The 22482-nt window shown below is 42.0% G+C and overlaps 1 protein-coding gene across 1 annotated transcript; it reads right to left on the reverse strand.

Annotated features, from left to right (window-relative positions):
• Positions 1-2800: 2800 nt before the first annotated feature.
• LOC126201294 (uncharacterized) lies at positions 2801-21029 on the reverse strand. The gene is made up of 5 exons (XM_049936777.1): positions 20775-21029; positions 16805-16954; positions 8393-8874; positions 8216-8300; positions 2801-2926 (listed from the first exon to the last, which is right to left on the reverse strand). The coding sequence occupies exons 1-5, from the start codon at positions 21027-21029 to the stop codon at positions 2801-2803; spliced, it is 1098 nt and encodes a 365-aa protein (XP_049792734.1).
• Between the last annotated feature and the right edge of the window lie 1453 nt (positions 21030-22482).

The following is a 22482-nucleotide window of genomic DNA, read 5'->3' on the forward strand; positions in this document are numbered from 1 at the left end:
AAGTCATTCTGCTGCATAGGCAGCAAAAAGCCCATGATGGATGACGCAAGGAAGATACGAAAAGCAGACTAGCACTGGCTAAAAGGGCATTCCTGGACTACAGAAGTTTACTAGTATCAAACATAGGTCTTACCTTAAGGATGAAATTTTTGAGAACGCACATTTAGAGAGCAGAGTTGTAAGGTAGTGAAACATGGATCGTGGGAAAACCGGAACAGCATTTGAGATGTGGTACTACAAATGAATATTGAGAATTTTGTGCACTGATAAGGAATGAGGTGGTTCTGCACAGAACGTAATATATGGAAAACCTGACAAGACTAAGGGATAGAGTGGTCAGACATCTGTTAAGACATCAGGTAATAACTTCCTTGGTACTAGAGGCAGGTGTGTTGGGTACAGAGGAATTCGTGGCGGGCTACATCAAACCAATCAGAAGATTGATGACTCAAAAAGAAAAAGCATTGGCCATGACAGCACTGAAGAACCTAAGGTGTAGGTCGAGATATCTGTAGCTGATATCGTTGCAGACTGGACAGGGCCGTACAGCTGGCTGGCTCCATTCCTAAGGTCTGCAGTCGCTCCTGGAGACGGTGATACAAATCACGAAATATAATTTCACCCTGCAAGAAAGATTAGCAGTCTTCATTACTTCGTGCAGCTTCCGAGAGGATGTGAGGATGGCCTTTGAGAGGTGTTTTTGGCGTCAACATGAGCTCTGATTTACAGCTGGCTGCCCCCAGTCAGTTCAGTAGGTGCTGGTGGTGACTTCTCCAGCAATCACACCAAGTCAACACTGGACTACTCACAACCTTGGCTGTTATTTGTCCGACTGGTTCGTAATATATATTTACACTTAATTCTCTGTCCTGTTTGTAAGTCAAAGGTCAATTGCAGCTACGAGATCTTTGTGTTTTCTATTGCTTCAGACAATAGGGTCTTTGTTCAACCTAACGAAAATTTTTAACACTAATAGCTAGTTCGGATATAACAGACACTTTTGATTGTATCATAAAACTGCTTCGAATTATCCGTCTCTTTTCATATTGACCTTTCACTTATATCTACCTTGTCCGATTTCTCTATATAGTGTAAATTTTTGCATTTTCTTTCCCTTTCAGGAATTGTCCTCAGGAGTACTTACATTTGTTTGAAGTCAAAGTCAGCTCCCATAACCCAGTGACGTGACTGGTTATGTGGCAGTTAGCTTCCATGAACTAGTTCCACGAAGTCTTACTTTTCGACGCTTTCTTTGAAAAGTGTTCTCAATTAATCTGATTACCGCATTTCATGTATGTAACTAAAATACTTCGATAAATATAATTTCTTTCAACTAAATGATTGTGTTTTACTTTATATTGGGTAATTAAAACATTGATACAAATGCATCCATAACTTATGTCAGTGTGGTTAAATCCACATGTTGTAGAAGTGATTTGGACGGAAAAGAGCAGACAGTCTGTGATGGTCTCCATTTCAATATCAATCATACTGGAAATTAACCGTTATTGTGATGCGAAAATGTACCAAAGTTAATTTGATTTATGTGACTCTTGATAATTCTGACACAGGGATTGTTTCACACCCCAAGAATGACATCACATGCACACTACTAAAAGACGTTGCCCCAGCCGACAGTGGGTAGATACGAAAGGATCTTTCAGTGATCTACGCAGTTGTAGTTTCAGACGACACTATGCATCTACGATTACCGTCAGTAGTCTGGTGGCAATGCTAACGACCACCACCTTGACCTAGGACAATTTATTATTACGAGGGTAATCCCAAAAGTAAGGTCTCCTATTTTTTATAAGTACATAGACCTGTTTATTTCTACAATGGTTTACATCAGTTTACAGCTTGAACATTTAGCTCTTTTTCGACATAATCACCATTTCTGTCGATGCATTTTTGTAGACGCTGTGGCAGTTTTTGTATACCCATGTCGTACCAGCTCGCCGCCATGCTTTTCAGAAAGTTTCACATCGTCGTCGGAGCTCAATCGCTTTCCGGCCAAATGTTCTTTTAACATAGGGAACTGGATGCCAAGTCAGGACTATAGGGTGGGTGGGTGATTATGTTCGACTGAAACTGTTGATGGAAAGCAACGGTTTGCCGAGTGATTCATAGGCGAGCGTTGTCATGGGGAATGTATACTCCCTTGCTCAACATTCCTCTTCTCCGGTTCTGAATTGCCCGTTTGAGTTTTTTCAGTCTCACAGTGCCTCCCAGCGTTAATTGTCGTCCCAGCGAGTCAGTTCCGACGACGAGGTGAAAGAAGAGGTTCATAACTTTCTGAAAAGCATGGCGGCGAGCTGCTATGACATGGGCATACAAAAACTGCCACAGCGTATACAAAAATGAATCGACATAAATGGTGTTTATGTCGAAAAAGAGCTAAATGTTCAAGCTGTAAACTGATGTAAACCATTGTAGAAATAAACAGGTCTATGTACTTATAAAAAAATAGGAGACCTTACCTTTGGTATTAACCTCGTATTTCAGATCAACGACCACAAGGTAAGCTCAACGACAGGAACTGTGGACATGAGACACTACTCTACTGACGGACTTTTACAACTAAATATTAAAATGTACAAGTATCAAGATCTCATGTTCCATCATCAACCTGACATTGAAGCTGCCAATGGTAAGAGATGGGGAATTCCTAGATCATGAGGTGGCTATTATTGGCTTTGGTGTTCTTTCACCAACAAACAATACCACATAATCTAACGTACTCCCCCAGTCGTTACGACCCGTCCTTACCACTTGAAATGTACGGAAATATCTGACAGAACTAAAGTTCCTGTGGACCCAGGCCTTGCAAGGTAAGGAGATCCCAGATGAAGTCACGATTAGGCATCAGGATAACAGCCGTCATACATGCCCCAAATATTTCAGTGAGGAAGGAGTAGCCTCTTCTCTAGAACACATGAACAACTGTTACCTGTAGTAAATCGTTTTATTACTGAATCGCCACACACATTGGGTTCAAGGGCGTAGTTCGTTAAATTCGAAAATCCTCCATAATTAGCAAGATCCTGACAATCAATTCACAAACTAAATGAAATTAATCATGATAAACATGAACACATAACAGTCTTTCAAAAGCATTCCTACATGAGAAAAGAACCCTAGCTTAACTTACAATACAATGATCACAAAACAATTTACCCTCCAAAATATTACACTCACAACACTTCAATATGTCCTATTGCCTATGCTATTTTAGCTGGACAATAACGTATATTAACCGATACCTTTCTCGACTTTTAAGTCCTGTGAACACACATGCGATACGTGGCTAGCATGGACACAAGGGAATGAGAAGAAAATATGTAACAATCTCCAATCTCCAATAGAACTGAAGAGCACACACAAGCTAGTAACTCCTTTACTGAGCTCCTAGGCAAACGTGGTATTTCCCGTGCTTTATCGGGGCTGGTGTGGTCGTCAGTGGCGTATGATGACGGCGGCGCGTCGACGCTTTGCGGACCTGTAAACCTCAATACTATTTTGGCGTTGACTGTAGAAGAAGCCAGAAACTGCCCTGAGTTCTCATGAGGCAAAAAACTGTGTTTTTCCCTAGCTAAACTATTGGCAATGTGCACTCGCTCAGGCCTAGCGACGTGTGCACCTCTGTCCTCTTTAATTGTTCCGCAGAACGTAAGTAACGTGGGTCGAAATCCGCAATCTCCACTCCGGAGATGTTACGAGATTTTCGAAACCTGTGCTCGCAAGTGTTCACTGAAAGCTCTTCTAGTCCGACAGAACACTAAGTGTTCCTTCGACACACGGCTCTGCTCTGATGAGACGTCTCTTCCTTCTACCCATGGCCCCGGTTTCTAGATCTTTTTTGCCCTGCCCCACCCCCCCCCCCTCACTCTACCTTGTGTTCATCCCCTACCAAAAGTCGTAGTAGCCAATGCTGACTGTGGTATGACATGCGTCGTTTATTGGCCCACTGAATCTTGAGAAGCGTATTGAGGGTGAAAACTATATATTTTCCTTCTGGCCTAAAGCATTAATGTTTCGCTTCCACACTCTCAGACTCCGCCCATAGGCCAGCTATTCACGTGCACCGTCGTGTTCTCCACGTCTTCATCACGTGATAGGCGAGTAATTGCTAAAAATAGTGGTACTTTTCACTGTGGCCTGTTTTCTGATTTCAAAAAAGAAACATAGCGACAGTGTTTTTCGTGCTTTTCAAAGACTTACTATTGTGATTCTCAAAGCATTTCTTTCCTAGAAGCTTTCCCAGCCAACAGGTGTGGTCTTTCTACGCGTGTTCTGTCCCATCGTCTCTGCCCCATTGTTAACTTGATTTTGTGCTACTCAAAATTTTTCGTAAATGCAGATTCTGGGTATTGGTCCTCTAATAGTGGCCACGCGGAGCCCTGATATACTAAGGTGTTTCTTTCCATTCCACGCTGGTGTGAGTCAGCAAAGCTCGCTTAATGGCTTATTGTTGGCTAGTGGTGCCTGCGCCCTTGTTACGAAGGGCCGAAGGTGCGTTCCGTGTTCTGCTTCTCTCGACGGGTGGGAAATCCCTACGGCCACTTCAGTTCTAAGAGATAGCGTTAGTACGTGACTATAAACAAGCAAAGTACGGAATGTTTGTTAGTATCGAGTTCATGTCAGACACATATGAATGATTACTCTCCATACTATGCAAATTAGTTTCATTTTACTTGAATTAGAGCACACATGGTATCAAACTCCTCAGCTTGATGAGTCGATTGTATTTATATATTTGAAATAGTATATTAAGGGGCCAAATTATACCATCACCTTACAATAGTAGTTGTTTAGGTTGACAGGAGTAACCATATGACTGGTTTGCACAGTTTCCCTCCCCCTAGACACCCGCAGCTCAGATGCTGTCCTTGATTTACCTTCAGGCGAATAAAAGTATTCACCAGAGTTATCACTTCAACTTTTTCAGCGCTCGGCCAACAGATAATTTCACATTTTACATGTAATATTCTTTCTGAAGTTTTTATTTTTGGTCTGTGAAGTATTTTAGTGTGTTTAACATTGTCTTAATTTTTTAAAAACATCTTGTGATGTGATATCAATTCCCGACATTTTCGCTACTGTTGCAGACAGATTACATCATCCTCACGATTTGGTAATTTTTAGTTACTGTCTTACGCATACGGTATGGTTAAATGATGATGGCGTCCTCTTCGGTAAAATATTCTGGAGGTAAAATAGTCCCCCATTCCGATCTCTGGGCGGCAACTACTCAGGAGGACATCGTTATCAGGAGAAACAAAACTGGCGTTCTACAGATCCCTTAATGGAGCAGGTAGGTTAGAAAATTTTAAAAGGGAAATGGATAGGTTAAAATTAGATGTAGTGGGAATTAGTGATGTTTGGTGGCGGAAGGAACAAGAATTCTGGTCAGGTGAATACAGGGTTATAAATACAAAATCAGATAGGAGTTGGTTTAACAATGAATAAAAAAAAAAAAGAGGAGTGCAGATCAGCTACTACGAACACAAAAATAAACACATTATTGTAGCCAAGATAGACATGAAGCCTTCGCCTCCCACAGTAGGACAAGTTTATATGCCAGATAGCTCCGCAGATGATGAAGAGATTGCATATATGTATGGTGCAATAAAAAAAAAACTATTCAGATAGTTAAGGGAGACCAAAATTTAATACTCGTGGGGTAATCGAATTCGGTAGTAGGAAAAGAAGGAGAACGAAAATTAATAGGTGAATATGGACTGGAGGTAAGAAGTGAAAGGGGAAGCCACCTGGTAGAATTTTGCACAGAACATAACCTAATCATAGCTAACAAACTTTTTTAAGAATCTTGAAAGACAATTGTATACATGGAAGAGGCCTGGAGACACTGAAAGGTTTCAGGTAAATTATATAATGCCAAGAAAGAGATTTAGGAGCCAGGATTTAAATTGTAAGACACTTCTAGGGCAGATGAGGACTCTGACAACAATTTAGTGGTTACGAACTGTAGATTATAGCTGAAAAACTGCAAAAAGGAAGTAATTTAAGGAGATGGGATCAGGATAAACTGAAAGACCCAGAGGTTGTAGAGAGTTTTAGAGAGAGCGTTAGGGAACGATTGACAAGAACAGGGGAAAGAAATACAGTAGTAGAAGAATGGGTAGCTTCGAGAGATAAAATAGTGAAGGTAGCAGAAGATGAAGTAGATAAAAATACGAGAGCTAGTAGAAATCTTTGGATAACAGAAGAGATTTGAATTTAATTGATGAAAGGAGAGAATACAAAAGTACAGTACATGAAGCAGACGAAAATGAATACCAATGTCTCAAAAATGAGATCGACAGGAAATGCAAAATGGCTAAGCAGGGATAGCTAGAGGTCAAATGAAAGTATGTAGAGGCCTACATCACTAGGGGTAAGTTAGATACTGCCTACAAGAAACTGAAAGATACCTTTGGAGAAAAGAGCATCCCCTATATGAATATCAATATGGAAAACCAGTCCTAAACAAAAAAGGGAAAGCAGAAAGGTGGACGCAGTATGCAGAGAATCTGTACCAGGACGATGTACTTGAGGGCAATATTACGGATATTGAAGATGACGTAGATGAAGACGAATTGGGAGATATGATACTGCATGAAGAATTTGACAGAGCACTGGAAGACCAAATTCGAAATAAGGCCCCGGGAGTAGACAACAATGCATTGCAACTACTGATAGCCTTGGTAGAGCGAGCCATGACAAAACTCTACCATCTGGTGAGCAACATGTATGCGACAGGTGAAATACCCTCAGACTTCAAGAGGAATATAACCCCCCAATCCCAAAGCAAGCAGATGTTGACAGATGTGAAAATTATTGTAATATCAGTTTAATTAGTCACGGCTGCTAAATACTAACACGAATTCTTTATAGACATATGGAAAAACTGGTCGTAACCAACCTTGGAGAAGATCAGTTTGGATTCCGCAGAAATGTGGGAACACGCGGGGCAATACTGACCCTACGACTTATCTTAGAAGATAGATTAAAGAAAGGCAAACGTACGTTTCTAGTATTTGTGGACTTAGAGAAATTTTTTGACAATGTTGATTGGAATACTGTCTTTGAAATTCTGATCGTGGAAGGGATAAAATTCAGGGAGTGAAAGGCTATTTACAGTTTGTACAGAAACCAGATGGCAGTCATAAGAGTCAAGGGGCATGAAAGGGAAGCAGTGGTTGAGAAGGGAGTGACACACGGTTGTAGCCTATCCACGATGATATTCAATCTGTATATTGAGGAAGCAGCAAAGGAAACAAAAGAAAAATTTGGAGTAGGAATTAAAATCCACGGATAGGAAATAAAAACTTTGAGGTTCGCCGATGACATTGTAATTCTGTGAGAGACAGCAAAAGACTTGGAAGAACAGTTGAACGGAATGGACAGTGCCTTCAAAGGAGGATATAAGATGAACATCGACAAAGTAAAACGAGTATAATGGAATGTAATCGAATTAAATCAGGTGATGCTGACGGAGTTAGTTTAGGAAATGAGACACTCAAAGTAGTAGATCAGCTTTACTATTTCGGCAGCAAAATAACTGATGATGGTTGAAGTAGAGAGGATATAAAATGTAGACTGGCCATGGCCAGGAAAGCGTTTCCGAAGAAGAGAAATTTGTTAACATCGAGTATAGATTTAAGTGTCAGGAAGTCTTTTGTGAAAGTATTTATATGGAGTGTAGCCATGTATGGAAATGAAACATGGACGATCAATAGTTTAGACAAAATGAGAATAGAATCTTTCGAAATGTGGTGATACAGAAGAATGCTGAAGATTAGATAGGTAGATCATGTAACTAACGAGGAGGTACTGAAAAGAATTGGGAGAAGGGAAATTTGTGGGACAACTTGACTAGAAGAAGGGACCGGTTGGTAGTACACGTTCTGAGGCATCAAAGGATCACCAAATTTGTACTCGAGGGAAGCGTGGAGGGTAAAAATCGTAGAGGGAGACCAAGAAATGTATACGCTAAACAGATTCAGAAGGATGTAGGTTGCAATAGTTAATGAGAGATAACGAAGCTTGCACAAGATAGGGTAGTACGGAGGGCTGCATCAAACCAGTCTCTGGAGTGAAGACCACAACAACTACAACTTATATATATATATATCCGTCCCTACGTTCATATTCTCTTCTGTGTTTTGTTTGTTTCTTGGCGAGAAGTTCTCTACAATCGGTTTTACTGTACCTGTAATTGTCGTGGAGGTGGACGTCCTCTCTGTGTCAAATAGTTTGGAATGTTACTAAACAGTGTCAGAGATATGTTCTGCATACTAAAATCGAATGTAATTATTTTGATACAATAATATTAAGAATAAGACGAAGTTAAGTGGATTCTGTTGTGCACAATCTACGCAATACTGACCTTAAAATGGCCTGGTGGTGAAGCACGTTCTTCACTAGTTGTTGATGAATCCACTCGTGTTCAACATTCTCTGTCATTGTCTGTTGACCAAGGGGCTGGTCACTGCTAAGTGTCGCCGATCGTCCGCCGTTACTTTGATTTCTAGAAACATATTCCTGTCTCCTGGTGCTCGTCATATGCATGTCAAACTGTCGCATGGCAGAAATGTTATCGTTCAGAACCTCCAACTCAGCTGCAACCATTAGCATCATATGAATGAAGAAGATGTCCGTGCAGACGCTGGACTCGGCTGCGACCAGAGCACAGAAGGAATGGACAACATACAGAAGCTCGTATGTTGGCGACGCATAGACGTCGAGTGGGAGCCATACGGGAACCGGGAGCTGTCGAGGAACCTCCTGGTGGTCCTCGTCGGACCTCATGACGGTGCGGGACAGCAGCGGGCACAGGACCCAGCCGATCACCGCCGGCACCGCCACCATCTGCACAAACAAAGCAACCACTTATCGCCTTTCTGTGCCGGTTTCCACGAGGAAGACGTGTACATAACAGTTGCCAGAAATTAAGAAACAACTGAACGATTTACTACTTCGAAAACGGACACGCCGGCATTATTACAACTTGTGCTCATCTCAATACAAAAACGGGCAAATCCTGGAGATGGGCAGCTGCAGTTTTAAACAGTTCTTGATGATCAAAATGAGCTTTCCACTACACGGCGGAATATACACTGTGATGCCAGATGAGAGTCAGACACGGTATCGTCACTTATGTGGGCAACTATATATCATTAGATATTGACAGCTTTGCGCATTCCGTGGTACGTGATCAGGTTAATTAATTATGCAGCGTTGTCGACGAAAGACACAAATTCTGTTCGAGAGCTGGTGCGGCTTACAGTTTGCATCTGTTAGAAGGTTTCATTTACAAGTTATTGAAGCATTATACATTACTTCGCACTTTTCTCTAATATCTTCTTAATTAATTACTGAGTTAATTATGTTTAGTCAGAGAATATATTTTTATTTACAAGAAAATTATGCTCCCCTATGAAAGATAATATTAACTCACTCAAAAAAGATTCTTTTTAAAACGTCGATACTTCCAGGAACAGTATGTAGTGAATGTAAAGGCACTGAAATATATGAAAGTGTTTACTTCACTCTTCCCCTTCCTGTTATGTTGCTTCTTGTTGTGAGAAGCTAGCGCAGAGAAAAATAGTCTTTGTAGTGGTAATAATTTTCATCGATGAAGGTTATTTAAATATATTTAACATTTATTCCGTTTGTTGTGAGTCATATACGTTGAAGGGAAAAATATAAATAAAAAGTAAATAAAACAGGTGAGGCTGCCGGCGGATTATTTTGACACGAACGGTCGGACGGTGTTAGTGTTCTTTCGTTAAATGTTTTTCTATTAAGGTGCAGAAACCTCTGCGGTATTTTAGCCGAAAATTTTTGTACAGCAAAAATTATGATTCTGGCCGGTTTCTGTTTCCGAACAACAACGCCCTTCAACGTAGTCACTGGACTGATATAACAGAAAATGACTAAATGAATACGAGGATGGGATCCACAAGGTAATCTGAGTAGTAAATATCATAGAAAATTAAATACGCTGTACTGCAGCACGCAGTTTACGCAAACGATGCTATCCTCAATGTGGGTTGCCTCTGTGTCGCGACTGTTGTGCTGTATTGAATAGCATCGTTTACAGAACACTTAATTAGAGTCACTCCTTTGAGAAATGCATTCTACCGTCATCTCATGGCTGACACAGGAGGACATCTGTCATTTTCTGTAACGAATAGACAAAAAAGTTATTGGTCAAACTAAAAGTTAGATCGCTAAATCCAAAAGTATTCACGGTAGTGTGGTACCGTCGTAAAGGAAATACGTTTTTATTAACAAAAAAAGTTAACTGAACATATATATTTTTATCATTGGCTACTTTGGTAAATGTAACAATCAAGTCATAGTTCATTCTATTGAATGGGCATTTATTGATAATTGTGCTACCAGTGACATATAGATATTAATTATAACAACATTAAAACCAACGCCTTTCGAAGGAGTTGTTCTCCTAAACTGGCAGCCCGCACAGAGTTCGTCTGTGGCTTCGAAACTAAAGCTCAATCTAAGTGCGCGTCGAACACAGCAATGCGTTGCTACTAGGCGTGAGGGTCTCCGAAACCAACCCGCCACACTTTACTATCCGTTACTGTATGGGGCGCCAATCTTTAGTTTATGAGTCAATGAACCACTTCTGTAAACTGCACACTTGATTAGGCGTACAACTAACTCGAAATGTGCAGCGTTTGTGTTACTAAAGGTAACGTAATCACAAGTGTACGTCATTCGGCACGAAATTTATAAACAGTCACTTAACTGATAATTTACGGTCTTCAGAAATATGCCTCGCTTGACCTAAATGAATGTGCTGTGGTTATAATTATGCAATACTTTTTGCATTTGTCAGCATTTACCTGAAGTGACAGAGCGTCTGTGAGTCAGCACTATTTTTCATTTGAAACCCACTGCCGATCTATTACAATAATGAGATGTTATTCTCGGTATCTATTCACGAAATAGTAACACTCTTACAACAATAAATGATATTCACTTTAAAAAAATCACTTACATATGTTTATGTGAACATTTACCGAATTATTGATTTTACAGGTTTTTATTTTGGGACATGGAATGGCAGACCATTACACAACAATGGCTGTCAGTTTGATGATCGCACTGGTGATAAAAACAGCTCGTTTTCGTCGCATTGTTGTCCACATACGACCAACGTGTCTGACTGAGCTGACTGCGACTATCATTGGGCCATTATTCTGAGCCGGCCGTGATGGACGAGCGGTTCTAGGCGCTTCAGTCCTGAACCGCGCGACCGATACGGTCCCAGGTTCGAATCCTGCCTCGGACATGGATGTGTGTGATGTACTTAGGTTAATTAGCTTTAAGTAGTTCTAAGTTCTAGGGGACTTATGACCTCAGATTCTAAGTGCCATAGTGCTCAGAGCCATTATTCTGAAACACAGCGACACCGTTCTTGCAGTTGTCTGCCCCTCCACCAATATGTTTACACGAGCAATACCGGCTTCTGGAAGAGTAGTCCGTCGTTTTCTCTTTAACACGGTTCCTGGCAACATTACACACGTCTCACAGAACAATTTTACTTTCTTGCGGTTGTGAGCAGTTATCATCACCAGAATTTACTCGGCGAGGGAGACAGATATCATGGGATACTAATTCTGTATAATCGTGAATGCGTGCTATATTTTTGTTTGCATCCCAAGTTTGTCCCCAGTTGAGTGAGGGTGTGTGAAACACAAGTCGGATGGCAATAAATCGAGTAACCGTTGGCATAATTCGATAGGTGTATATATACAGAGATAGAATTTCACCCTCTCTCTTCTCTCTCCCATCAGGAAACCAAAAGCAACACGTCTCAAGTGGGGGAGAGTGTTGACCTGCAGTATGGTGTAGCTCGGATACACAGTGCCTCCTGGTCGGTGTTTGAATCTAGTGACCGATTTTACGACCACATCAACGAAGGCACACTAGATACTGCCATAAGCTGTTTCAGGCATTTTCTACTGATTTTTTTGGACTAAGACCTGAGGTTTGTTCTGTGCGTCGGTTTCAAATATTAGGGATCTACATATTTACGAGTAAGTGCTATATAACATAAGGAGACACCAAAAAGTTTCAGTTCGAGGCCCCTGCAGTCCAGACTCTGTATGCCAATCAGACAAAATCTCTGTGAGCATTGAAACAATCATCCCATTGAAGCACCAGGCTGAAGATACCAGTCTGGTAAAACACCGTATAATGCTGTGTGAAGAAGTCCCCAGTTGCCTGCTGTGCATTGTCGTCCGAAAGGAATCGTCGACCCTTCAAGGCCGAAGGTGCGATAACCGCATGGGGAGATCTCAGGACTACAGGGCGGGCACTCGAGTGTTTCCCCTTGTCCGTAATGGATGAGAGTGTCCTCCCCGATCGACAGTCGTCTTGTGTTCAATTGCGACCAGCACGGAACATAGCGCAACATTTCGCAACGGTGGTTTTCGACAAACATGTTGCCCGATTCTGCAATAGATGTCTACCGGTGTTTATCCTTCGGCGGGCACGAGAAGAACAACAGAAAGTTGATCCTGTTTGGACGCATTTGTTAATAACGACGCCATAGTTCACGTTTATGTATTTGTCGCACGCACGTTGGAAAGACACGAATGCCATAATGATCTCCATATTGATCCCCAGCCCTGATTCTGATGCTTATATTGAAACGTCCCCTTTGAAAAATTATGAATGACTGTGCTGGTAAATTTCTACGTTGATTTTCAAACAGCTGAGCAAAACTCGACGTACTTAAACAGTTTTCTCTTTAAGTATTCTGATCATCACTAAACTGACGCACAATATTTTTTGCGCAACGCAATCTGACTTTCAGTAATCCCTACAAAAGAATGGGCCTGACTGACAGTGAACTATGCCTTTCATGAATCACTTACCTCAAGAAAATCTTCGTTACTCGAACTACTGCAATACAGCGAACGCCAATACTGCCAGCTAAATTAAAGATTCTAACTACTGAAGGCACTAACTACTGATGGGCATAGAGAACAAACAATGTATTTACCTTAATAGTATTCAAAAGTCTTCATACATATATCTATCAATTCATGACATCCATCTTTACAAACTTCCTTTTCTGGCGGACACATGTCCAGATCGTTCGCTTATAGTAACTTCTCAAAACTCTGCCACCTCTCTCTGCATATCCACCACCGCTGGCGGGTCACCTCCAACTGCCTAACGCTACGCGCTGTTCACATCCAACTGCCCAACACTACATAAGCGAATATTCCACCGATGCCAACCAGCCACATACTGCACACAGCACAGTCAGTGATTTTCATACAGAGCGCTACGTGGCGTTACTAACATCAAAAATCTAAACAGCTTACTTACATATGCTGTTTAGGTTTTTATGTTGGTAACGCCACGTAGCGCTCTGTATGAAAATCACTGACTGTGCTGTGTGCAGTATGTGGCTGGTTGGCATCGGTGGAATATTCGCTTATGTAGTGTTGGGCAGTTGGATGTGAACAGCGCGTAGCGTTAGGCAGTTGGAGGTGAGCCGCCAGCAGTGGTGGATGTGGAGAGAGAGAGATGGCAGAGTTTGGAGAGGGGATGATCTGGCCGTATGTCCATCAGAAAAAGCAAATTTGTAAGACTGGATGTCATGACTTTTTAACACTATTAAGGTAAATACATTGTTAGTTCTCTATCAAAATCTTTCATTTGCTAAGTATGCCTATCAGTAGTTAGTGCCTTCAGTAGTTATAATCTCCTATTTGGCTGGCAGTATTGGCGCTCGCTGTATTGCAGTAGTTCTAGTAACGAAGATTTTTTTGAGGTGATTCATGAAAGGTATAGGTTACTGTTAGTCAGGGCCATTCTCTTGTAGGGATTATTTATGGTTCAAATGGCTCTGAGCACTATGGGACTCAACTGCTGACGTCATAAGTCCCCTAGAACTTAGAACTACTTAAACCTAACTAACCTAAGGACAACACACACATCCATGCCCGAGGCAGGATTCGAACCTGCGACCGTAGCGGTCGCGCGGTTCCAGACTGTAGCGCCAGAACCGCTCGGCCACCAGCGGCCGGCAGGGATTATTTAAAGTCAGACTGCGTTGCGCTAAAAATATTGTGTGTCAGTTTAGTGATGATTAGAATAAGTAAAGAGAAAACTGTTTGAGTACGTTGAATTTTTCTGAGCTGTTTGAAAATCAAATAACGTAGAAGTTTTCCAGGACAGTCATTCATAATTTTTCAAATAGGACGTTTCAATATACCACCATTTGATACGCGCTACCTTTAATACACGCTGTAGCAACGCCCTCAAACGGAAAATTTTCAGAGACTCCAACTCGGAACGTTTGCCTTTCGAGGAAAGGGCTCTAACACCTGAGCTACACAAGGAAATTTCATATCTGTGCACACTCCGCTACAGAGTGAAAATTTCATTCTGAAGATTAAAAACTAGTTAAATAATGCTTACGCACTTTATACGTTGAAACGGATCTTTTTACGATGGCGAATTTTCTCTGTCTTGAAAATGAAAATTCTTCTTAATTGCTACTAGCTTCTATTTCAAAACGTTTTTAACTTATAACGAGCTCTTGATAAACTTCTTTCTTCTACTTCCGTCACTGGTTATAATGTAGCACATGAACCGTTAAATACAATGTTGACAAGATCGTCTCGACTGCAGAGTTGAACAGCATATTTGTTCGTAGGTGCGTCGCCATGTTTTCCCTTGGAACAGTTTATCACTTTTGGATAAACGTTAACTTTTCCGGAGCAGTTTCCACAATTTCAGTAAAAGATTGCAGCATACAAAGTGAATACTTCTCATGCGCAAAATGAAATATAAAAATGTATTACAGCGGGCTGGTTTGAGGTGTAAGTCTGAAAAGTGTTCCAAGGTACTATCCATCACTCTCCACTACTTGTGACAGTCTCCAATACGACCCGGACCCAGACTTGACGTTCTAGCTAGGGACGTAAACGGTACACTATCTCAGTACTTCATTAAGTTCCACGGAGGAAGGCAACGGATCACAACGTCGAGAAGTGGCATGGCATTGTCTGTGTTATATTGCGTACTCCATCTTTTTAGACATACAGTAACACACTATGTGACGCGCTGTCCGACTGTTAAGAAACATTTTCTTCAGGAGCTAGTAGACATATCAAGTTCAAATTTAGGTCAAAAATTAATGTCTCTCATTCTTGGCGGCGTAAAAATGTTACACTTCTAAGTCACTTCACTCAAAAGATTTATTTATGTCACAATTTTTATGCTCAACAACTCACTCGCCAAAACATATACGTTATTTCCCCTTGATATAAGATCATGAAATTTGACAACAATCGAGGTTTCACAATACATGTAAGGGAAAAATCCTAAAATTGGTAATTTACATTTACATAACACCAAAAAGTATTTTCTTTGACATTTTCATCCGTCTTTTTATTTGTGTGCCCATCGGTTAAGACTCGTTTTCTCTGGAACAACTTCATGTGTCAAAATTAAATTTAGGTCATGTATTAATGTCCAGTCCCCTTGGCGGTGTAAAGGCAAATAAATCAAAAGGTACAGCGATTATGTCACATATTTTGGCACTCGAAAACTCAGTCATGTAATCCCCTTGACCTACAATCATGAAATTTGACAAAAAGCAAGGTTTCACAGTACAGGTAATGGGAAAATTGGGGAATTGTTAATTTGTGACTAAATCGCACGGAAAAATATTTCTTTTGTCATTTGTTATGCGACTTCAAACTTAAAACATACTGGAAAGTGTTGAAATCCCTGGGACCGATACATTGCCGCTATAAATGTCGATAACAGGCAAAAATTGTGAATATCATCGATTCTCGGACTGGAGGAGCTGTCTGTACACATAACTTAATTTGTACGGAACCCCCAGTGCGCGAGACCTACTCTCACTTCACCAGTTATTTTAAATGACACACCTATCTTTTTTCTACGGAAATGAAAGCTAGATATACAGTCAGTGAGGCAGACCTGTTTTCACTGCTCTCAACCTCATGGCTTCTGACATACGTTGACTATAAAGGAGGGAAACTGCCCCAATGTTTCTGCCGAAATGCATACAGTAAGGCTTGTCAACAGCAGATTTCAGGACAATACAGGAAATTGTCATTACGGCATTACAGCATTAGGGTAGAAACTGTTGCGCCGTTTCCATTATTTAAAGTCTAAGTATTTAGGCTTTGAGCAGTGAAACCAAGTCTGTCATCACTAATTCTACCTCTACTTTTCATTTCGGCGGAAATAAACATACATGTGCCATTGTGGTGAAAGTGGTGTTTGTTTACTTGTTAGTACTACGAACTCATGCCCATTGAGTAAGCCATTCACATACGGCATATCCGGCCAATTGCGTTTTACATATTTTTCTTCATGTCGGAAATACGTGAGGTGGCAAAGTTAGGTGGAACATGCTGTATAGTTGGAGTCGGAGTTCGATACATATTTCTTGGGCGTTCTGCGGTAAACTTCAGTGAAATGTCATTTCCAGCACTTAGCTGATGATACGACAGGTTTTTATTCCACCCTGTCTAATGTCTGCTGCAAAAGAGATCTCAAGTATATGTCATAACATAGCATCTCAAGAATGGGCAGTTGTAGAATACAGTTCGGTAAGATTTATTTTTCTAGGGGTGGCAACGTACCTAAAGTGGATTAACCAGTAACACAGCCACTACGCTATCTGTGGTAGTAGATACAATGTTCTCATTACGTGTCAAAAACGACAGTTAGCTACCGCCGAGGCTGCAGCTGCGTGTCCTGTTCGAACCTGGTAGTGCAGGTAGACACTGTTTGACAGCCTCTGGTACCGGCGGCGCGTCCTCTGATTCTCTTCCCCGCTGCCGAACTGCCTCCTGATGTCCTCCATCTGTCGCACCGTCTGCCGCAGCGTTGCTCCCTGTGCCACGAACAGCGCCGCCTGTAAGCAGGCAACACGTGCTGAAGTGACGCCATTACCTCTGGTTACAAGAAATAGCAGCAGAGTTCAGTCACTTGCGAAGATCGCCGTGCCTAAGGCCGATAGATTTCGTGCTAAGTCTGGAGGAAAAAGTGATATAGGCAACAGACTGTCTCTGGTCACCGGATGTTGTTAACTGTTGAGTGCCAGAACTTCGCTTCAGACGTTAATCTTCACGAAGTTTGGGTCCAAGAGCGTGACACGGTGGGTAGGAGGAGGAGATTAGTGTTTAACGTCCCGTCGACAACGAGGTCATTAGAGACAGAGCAGAGGGAAGGAAGGGGAAGGAAATCGGTCATGCCCTTTCACAGGAACCATCCCGGAACTTGCCTGAAGCGATTTAGGGAAATGACGTAAAACCTAAATCTGGATGGCCGGACGCGGGTTTGGATCGTCGTCCTCCCACATGCGAGTCCAGTGTGCTAACCAGAGCGCCACCTAACTCGGTACGGTGGGCAGGACTGGCAGGCCAGATAAAGGCCTGGCTCTGATTTGTCTGGCTCTGATTTGTAAATGGCTGGCTAGTAGACACTTTCTCAACCTGCCGGGAAATAAAGTAATTAGTAGTAATCTATCCAACTAGTAAGTGGAGGGCGGTCTTCATAGAAACGCTAGGAATGGGCTCGGAACTTTGGGGAACTAGGTGGATGGGGGGGGGGGGGAAGGGGGAGCGGGAAGGGGATTGAAAGAAACTTTGACAATGTGCATCAAGTGGGCTGGGGTGCTGGGGGACGAGGAGAATGGAAGTGGTATCCAGGGGCAGAAGTAATAGAAGTGTCTCTAATAGTACCAACGGTGGTCATCGATACTGACGTCTTCATAAGACGGGCGAATCACCATCAAAAGTGCCAAACGTTCTTACTTCATCAGAGACACTGCAAAGCCATTTAAGATTTAACCCAGAGCACTGACTTGTTCACAGTAACTGGACACTACTACCTCTCCTGCTACAGCCGCCTAGTGTGATTGGGTTCAAGAACTTATAACAAACAAAACGCAGCATGTCTTTCTTAACCGACAAAAATCATCAGACGTAAAAGCTTGGGTGTACCAAAGGAATTTTGCAGTACCATTACTCTTCCATCAGGCTTTTGGAGGATGATGCTGTTGTAGGCAGAGTAGTCGCAACGATAGAATTTTTTTTCGAAATACCGGAAGTTCTGGAAGCTTGATGCAATAATAAGCTGCTGATCCCCAGCATAAACAAATGTAAAGTACTGCATATACATGATGACCAATTATTGAATAATTACACGATTACGGAAGAACCACTGGAAGCAGCAGTATGCGTACGAATCAGTTTAAAGTATAACGAACACATAAAACTAATCGCAGTTAAGACAGATGCCAGACTGAGATTAATTGGTAGAATTCTCAGAAAATGCAGTCCACTAACGAAGGAGGTAGCTTACAAGGCCCTCCTTCCACCAATTCTTGAATGTCGCTGATCAGTCTGGGAGCCGTACCAAATAGAACTGATAGAGGAAATAGTAGCTGAGTTGACCGCAGAGGCTTGTTTCATTCGACTGAAAAAGCCAACTGAAGGAAAATACGATCGATTGCCTATTCGGCCGTAAAAACCAGTATGTTGCCGCATCACTGCCTGTGGTGCACGAAATTCCCTCTGCCACACACTGTAAGTAGTCTTCTGGACTATAGGTGTAGTTGTAGATAGCCAAATAGTGGTGAGACCAATATCAATTGAGAAACACGTACAGAAGTTCACGGTGTAGTGCAAAGTGTGACACCTGTAACATGAGTGATGTTATTGCAATGCTTGTAAATAGGCGAAAAGGTCCGAAAACGTTTGACTACGCAATCGTCACTGGTATCGGTCAATGTCTCCAAGTATTTTAAACTATCCGACCGTCGCGGTTTTAGACGGAGGGACCACATAAACGAAAAGTTGGAGCAGGCAGATGCCAGAATAGATTTCCTAGAAAAATTCTAAGCAAATATAGTTCACGCATAATAGATGCCGCTTGCCCAACGTCGTTCGATCAATTCTTGAATATTCTTTCGTGGTCTGGGAAAGTCACCAGATTGGATTAACGTCAGAAACAGAAAGCATTCACAGAAAAACTGCACAACTCGTCATGGGTTTATTTGGACAGCGCAAGAACGAAGTGCAGTTGGAACACGTTAGTGTAAAAGTCGATGTGCGACGCAGAGAGCGTTAAAAATGAGCCAAGAAAAATGTGACTCCTTAGAATATACACCACGAGTACTGACCACTATGCTAAAATAAGAGAAATTCTGGCTCTTCCAGAAAGATGCAAAAAGTCTTTCTTCCCGCGTACCTTCCTCGAATAGGACACGAAGGGCGGTGGAGGATGGCAAGTTCTACAGGAATGCACCCCATGCTACTTATCGTACGGTGGCTTATGGAGTCCAGACGTAGATGAAAACGTAAATTGTTGCCGGACACCTTGACAGAAGTACTTATCACTAGCTTCCCAGCCACCGATTTACCTAGGCGATCTTACCATCATGACAGATAAGTCTAATTTTGATGCTCTTCCGTCAACGCTACACTCAAACAAAGAACTCGTTGTGTCTGTAACGTTCTTTTCGTATAGTATTTAAGCTATTTATATTATATTCTCCGAAAGAGTGTTTCACAATTAATATACTATTTACAAAAATGTATTTGGGAATAGTCATACGTTAATCTGTCAGTTAACTTTAATCTGTCTACATAGAATCTGGAAATACTGAAGAACATATAGAAAAATCTATGATTTACTTGATTAATACTGGGGCTGTAAAATGTCATTACTAAGTGGTTTTTTGTTACTGTAAGCTTCTCGTTTTACTCACCTAAAACTTATTTACACTAACAGTTTACAATTTAATTCTGTTGAAGATACAAAAATTGTTCATTCTTGTCCTTGTATTGTTTCCTCGGCTGCTTCTTCTTTACCTGGGGATTTGTTGTCTGCCTGCACATCTCATAACAATATTCTCCACTCTTATTGGTTATTTACCTTGCTTTTTATTTGTAACCCTTACATCTTTCTCACTTTAGACTCACGTTTAAGTGTTGTCTCCCTTAAACTTTACCGAGTGAGGTAGCGCGGTGGTTAGCACACTGGACTCGCATTCGGGAGGATGCGTCCGGCCACCCTGATTTAGGTTTTCCGTGATTTCCCTAAATCGCTCCAGGCAAATGCCGGGATGGTTCCTTCGAAAGGGCACCGCCGACTTCCTTCCCCGTCCATCCCTAAACCGATGAGACCGATGACCTCGCAGTTTGTTCTCTTCCCCCAAAACAAAACAACCCCTAAACGTTTATGCGAGAATTTTGTTGATGTGTGTGTTTCCTTATTTCTGTCACCTTAGGCCTAAGATAAGCTGACAAAATAGTTACTAAATTAAACCCTCGTTCTACTTATGGAATGTATCTTTTATTTGTTTTTATGTTTGTGCTACATTGTTTCGTATATATATATATATATATATATATATATATATATATATATATATATATATATATATATACGTCTACTTTAAGTTATGTTCAAAAGTGCTGTATGCTTGGACCTTTGTTTCTGAAAAAAGTTTCATCATATCTTAGTTGCAAAAGATAAACAATATCTTTTGACTGACTCGTTCTTTTTTATACCAATGATCAGCCAAAGAGTTTTCTTCACTACGCTATGTTAGGTTATTCATAGTTTAAAACGAGAGACAAAAGCAGTAAGTTACCGGTAATATTTTAACTGAATGGAAAACGTCATCTTGCCGCTCTCAAAAACGAAGAGTGGTTTGTAAGGATTACCTTGAAGAGAAATCCGATGCAGATAGAAGTGGCGAGGCTGCAGAGCGTAATCCGCTCAAGCTCTTCCGGAGGGTCCACGTACAACTTGAGAGCCACACAGGCGGGCAGAAAAGCGAGGGTGGCAATAATGAAGCCGGCGAGCAGCCCGTTGAGGCGGCGTGCGACCCGGCCTTGTGGCCGCCACAGACCCATCAGACGGCGTAGAGTGGCTCCAGGGACCACCAGCGGGTCGCTGTCCGCCGAGGGGTGCTCCATTCTGGTTCCTGCTATGGGAGGCCCAGACGTCAAATACAAAGACTATCTCAAAGATTCTGCAGTGGCAGCAGTGGAGAAATTACCTGCAACAATCAACTTTACAAAGAGTTTGTAAAGTCTCTTCTTCTTTGTATTCAGGATTGTTAGGCTTCAAAGAGACATGTTGACCACAGGCGGGGCATGATCCATTTACTGACTGTTCACGACCCTTTACTTATGTAGTTATTTACTTATTTATCAGGTTCTGGAGACCATGCAAGCGAGAGCTACAGGATCGTAAAGCGTGTCAGTACATATATTGATTGGAACAACTGTTACTGCTAAGAAACAACTGCTAATTGATAGATAAAAACTCGTAGTTGCTACGGAACAACCGACCAAGGATAGTAAAAGGAAACGTTGAACGCGTGATGCGTTAACTGCAGCGGAGCCTGTGCATGAAGACTGTATGTGCATTGGACAAATCGTGCAGTACTGTGCTTGTCGAAGGTTGATGTGGAACCGATTATTGCGACATTCCGTGTGGTGTGATAACATGCCTATAAGGCATCATTTCAGTGCTTACGAACCTGGACGACCAGCTCGACGGGTCGAAGCCGGTCGAGGTCACACTACTGCGGCCATAGTAATGAGTGCGTCCAAACGTGTCATCTCGCGAAGATGGAAATGCTAAGCTAAACCACACCGGTGGTCGTAGACCGACCGCCATACCGCAAGAGGATCGATACACATCCCTAACGGGAAAAGAAACAGACATCTCACTCCCAGACAGATCGCTGCAGACCCTGAAACCTGTACCAGTACAAGCGTCTCTTCCAGAACCATTTCGCGACGATTGAATCAGGCTGGTATGTACACTTGGTGGTCTGTTAAATGCATTCCAGTTCAATTATGATATCATGAAAAAAGAGTTCATTGGTGAAGGGAGAATGTTCCTTGGGGACAACAACAGTGGTACAGAGTGGTGTTCTCCGATGAATTCCGCTCCACTGTGACAGGTAATTCTGGCTACCAGTTAGTGTGGAGAAAGAGGGGGTTCACGTTATACATCACAGAATGTTTCTGAACGTCATCCGTGTAACTTGGCAGCTATGGTGTGGGCCGGTATTTTGCACAACCGCCAAACACAACTGCATACCTTTGCGCAAGGCGCCAAAAAAATTATTCAAGTGGCTCTGAGCACTATGGGACTTAACTTCTGAGGTCATCAGTCCCCTAGGACTTAGAAATACTTAAACCTAACTAACCTAAGGACATCACATACATCCATGCCCGAGGCAGGATTCGAAACTGCGACCGTAGCAGTCGCGCGGTTCCAGACTGTAGCGCCTAGAACCGCTCGGCCACCCCGGCCGGCGATTATTCTGGATCACATCCGTCTGTTTAGGGGTGCGGCAGGTCCTGACTTCATATTTATGTATGACAATACCTTTCCCATACAGGGCGCTCAGGT

The sequence above is a fragment of the Schistocerca nitens genome, chromosome 1, assembly GCF_023898315.1.
Source record: "Schistocerca nitens isolate TAMUIC-IGC-003100 chromosome 1, iqSchNite1.1, whole genome shotgun sequence".
NCBI lineage: Eukaryota > Metazoa > Arthropoda > Insecta > Orthoptera > Acrididae > Schistocerca > Schistocerca nitens.

What these genes read in the sequence shown, in the direction of transcription:
- LOC126201294 (XM_049936777.1), bottom strand. Translation starts at nt 21,029, where the DNA reads ATGGAGCACCCCTCGGCGGACAGCGACCCGCTGGTGGTCCCTGGAGCC. An exon ending in GTGTCTACCTGCACTACCAG is followed by an intron (nt 8,875 to 16,804) that starts GTTCGAACAGGA and finishes TTGTTTGTGCAG; the next exon opens with ATGGTGGCGGTGCCGGCGGT. An exon ending in CACCACCAGGCCATTTTAAG is followed by an intron (nt 8,301 to 8,392) that starts GTCAGTATTGCG and finishes ATTCGATTTTAG; the next exon opens with TATGCAGAACATATCTCTGA.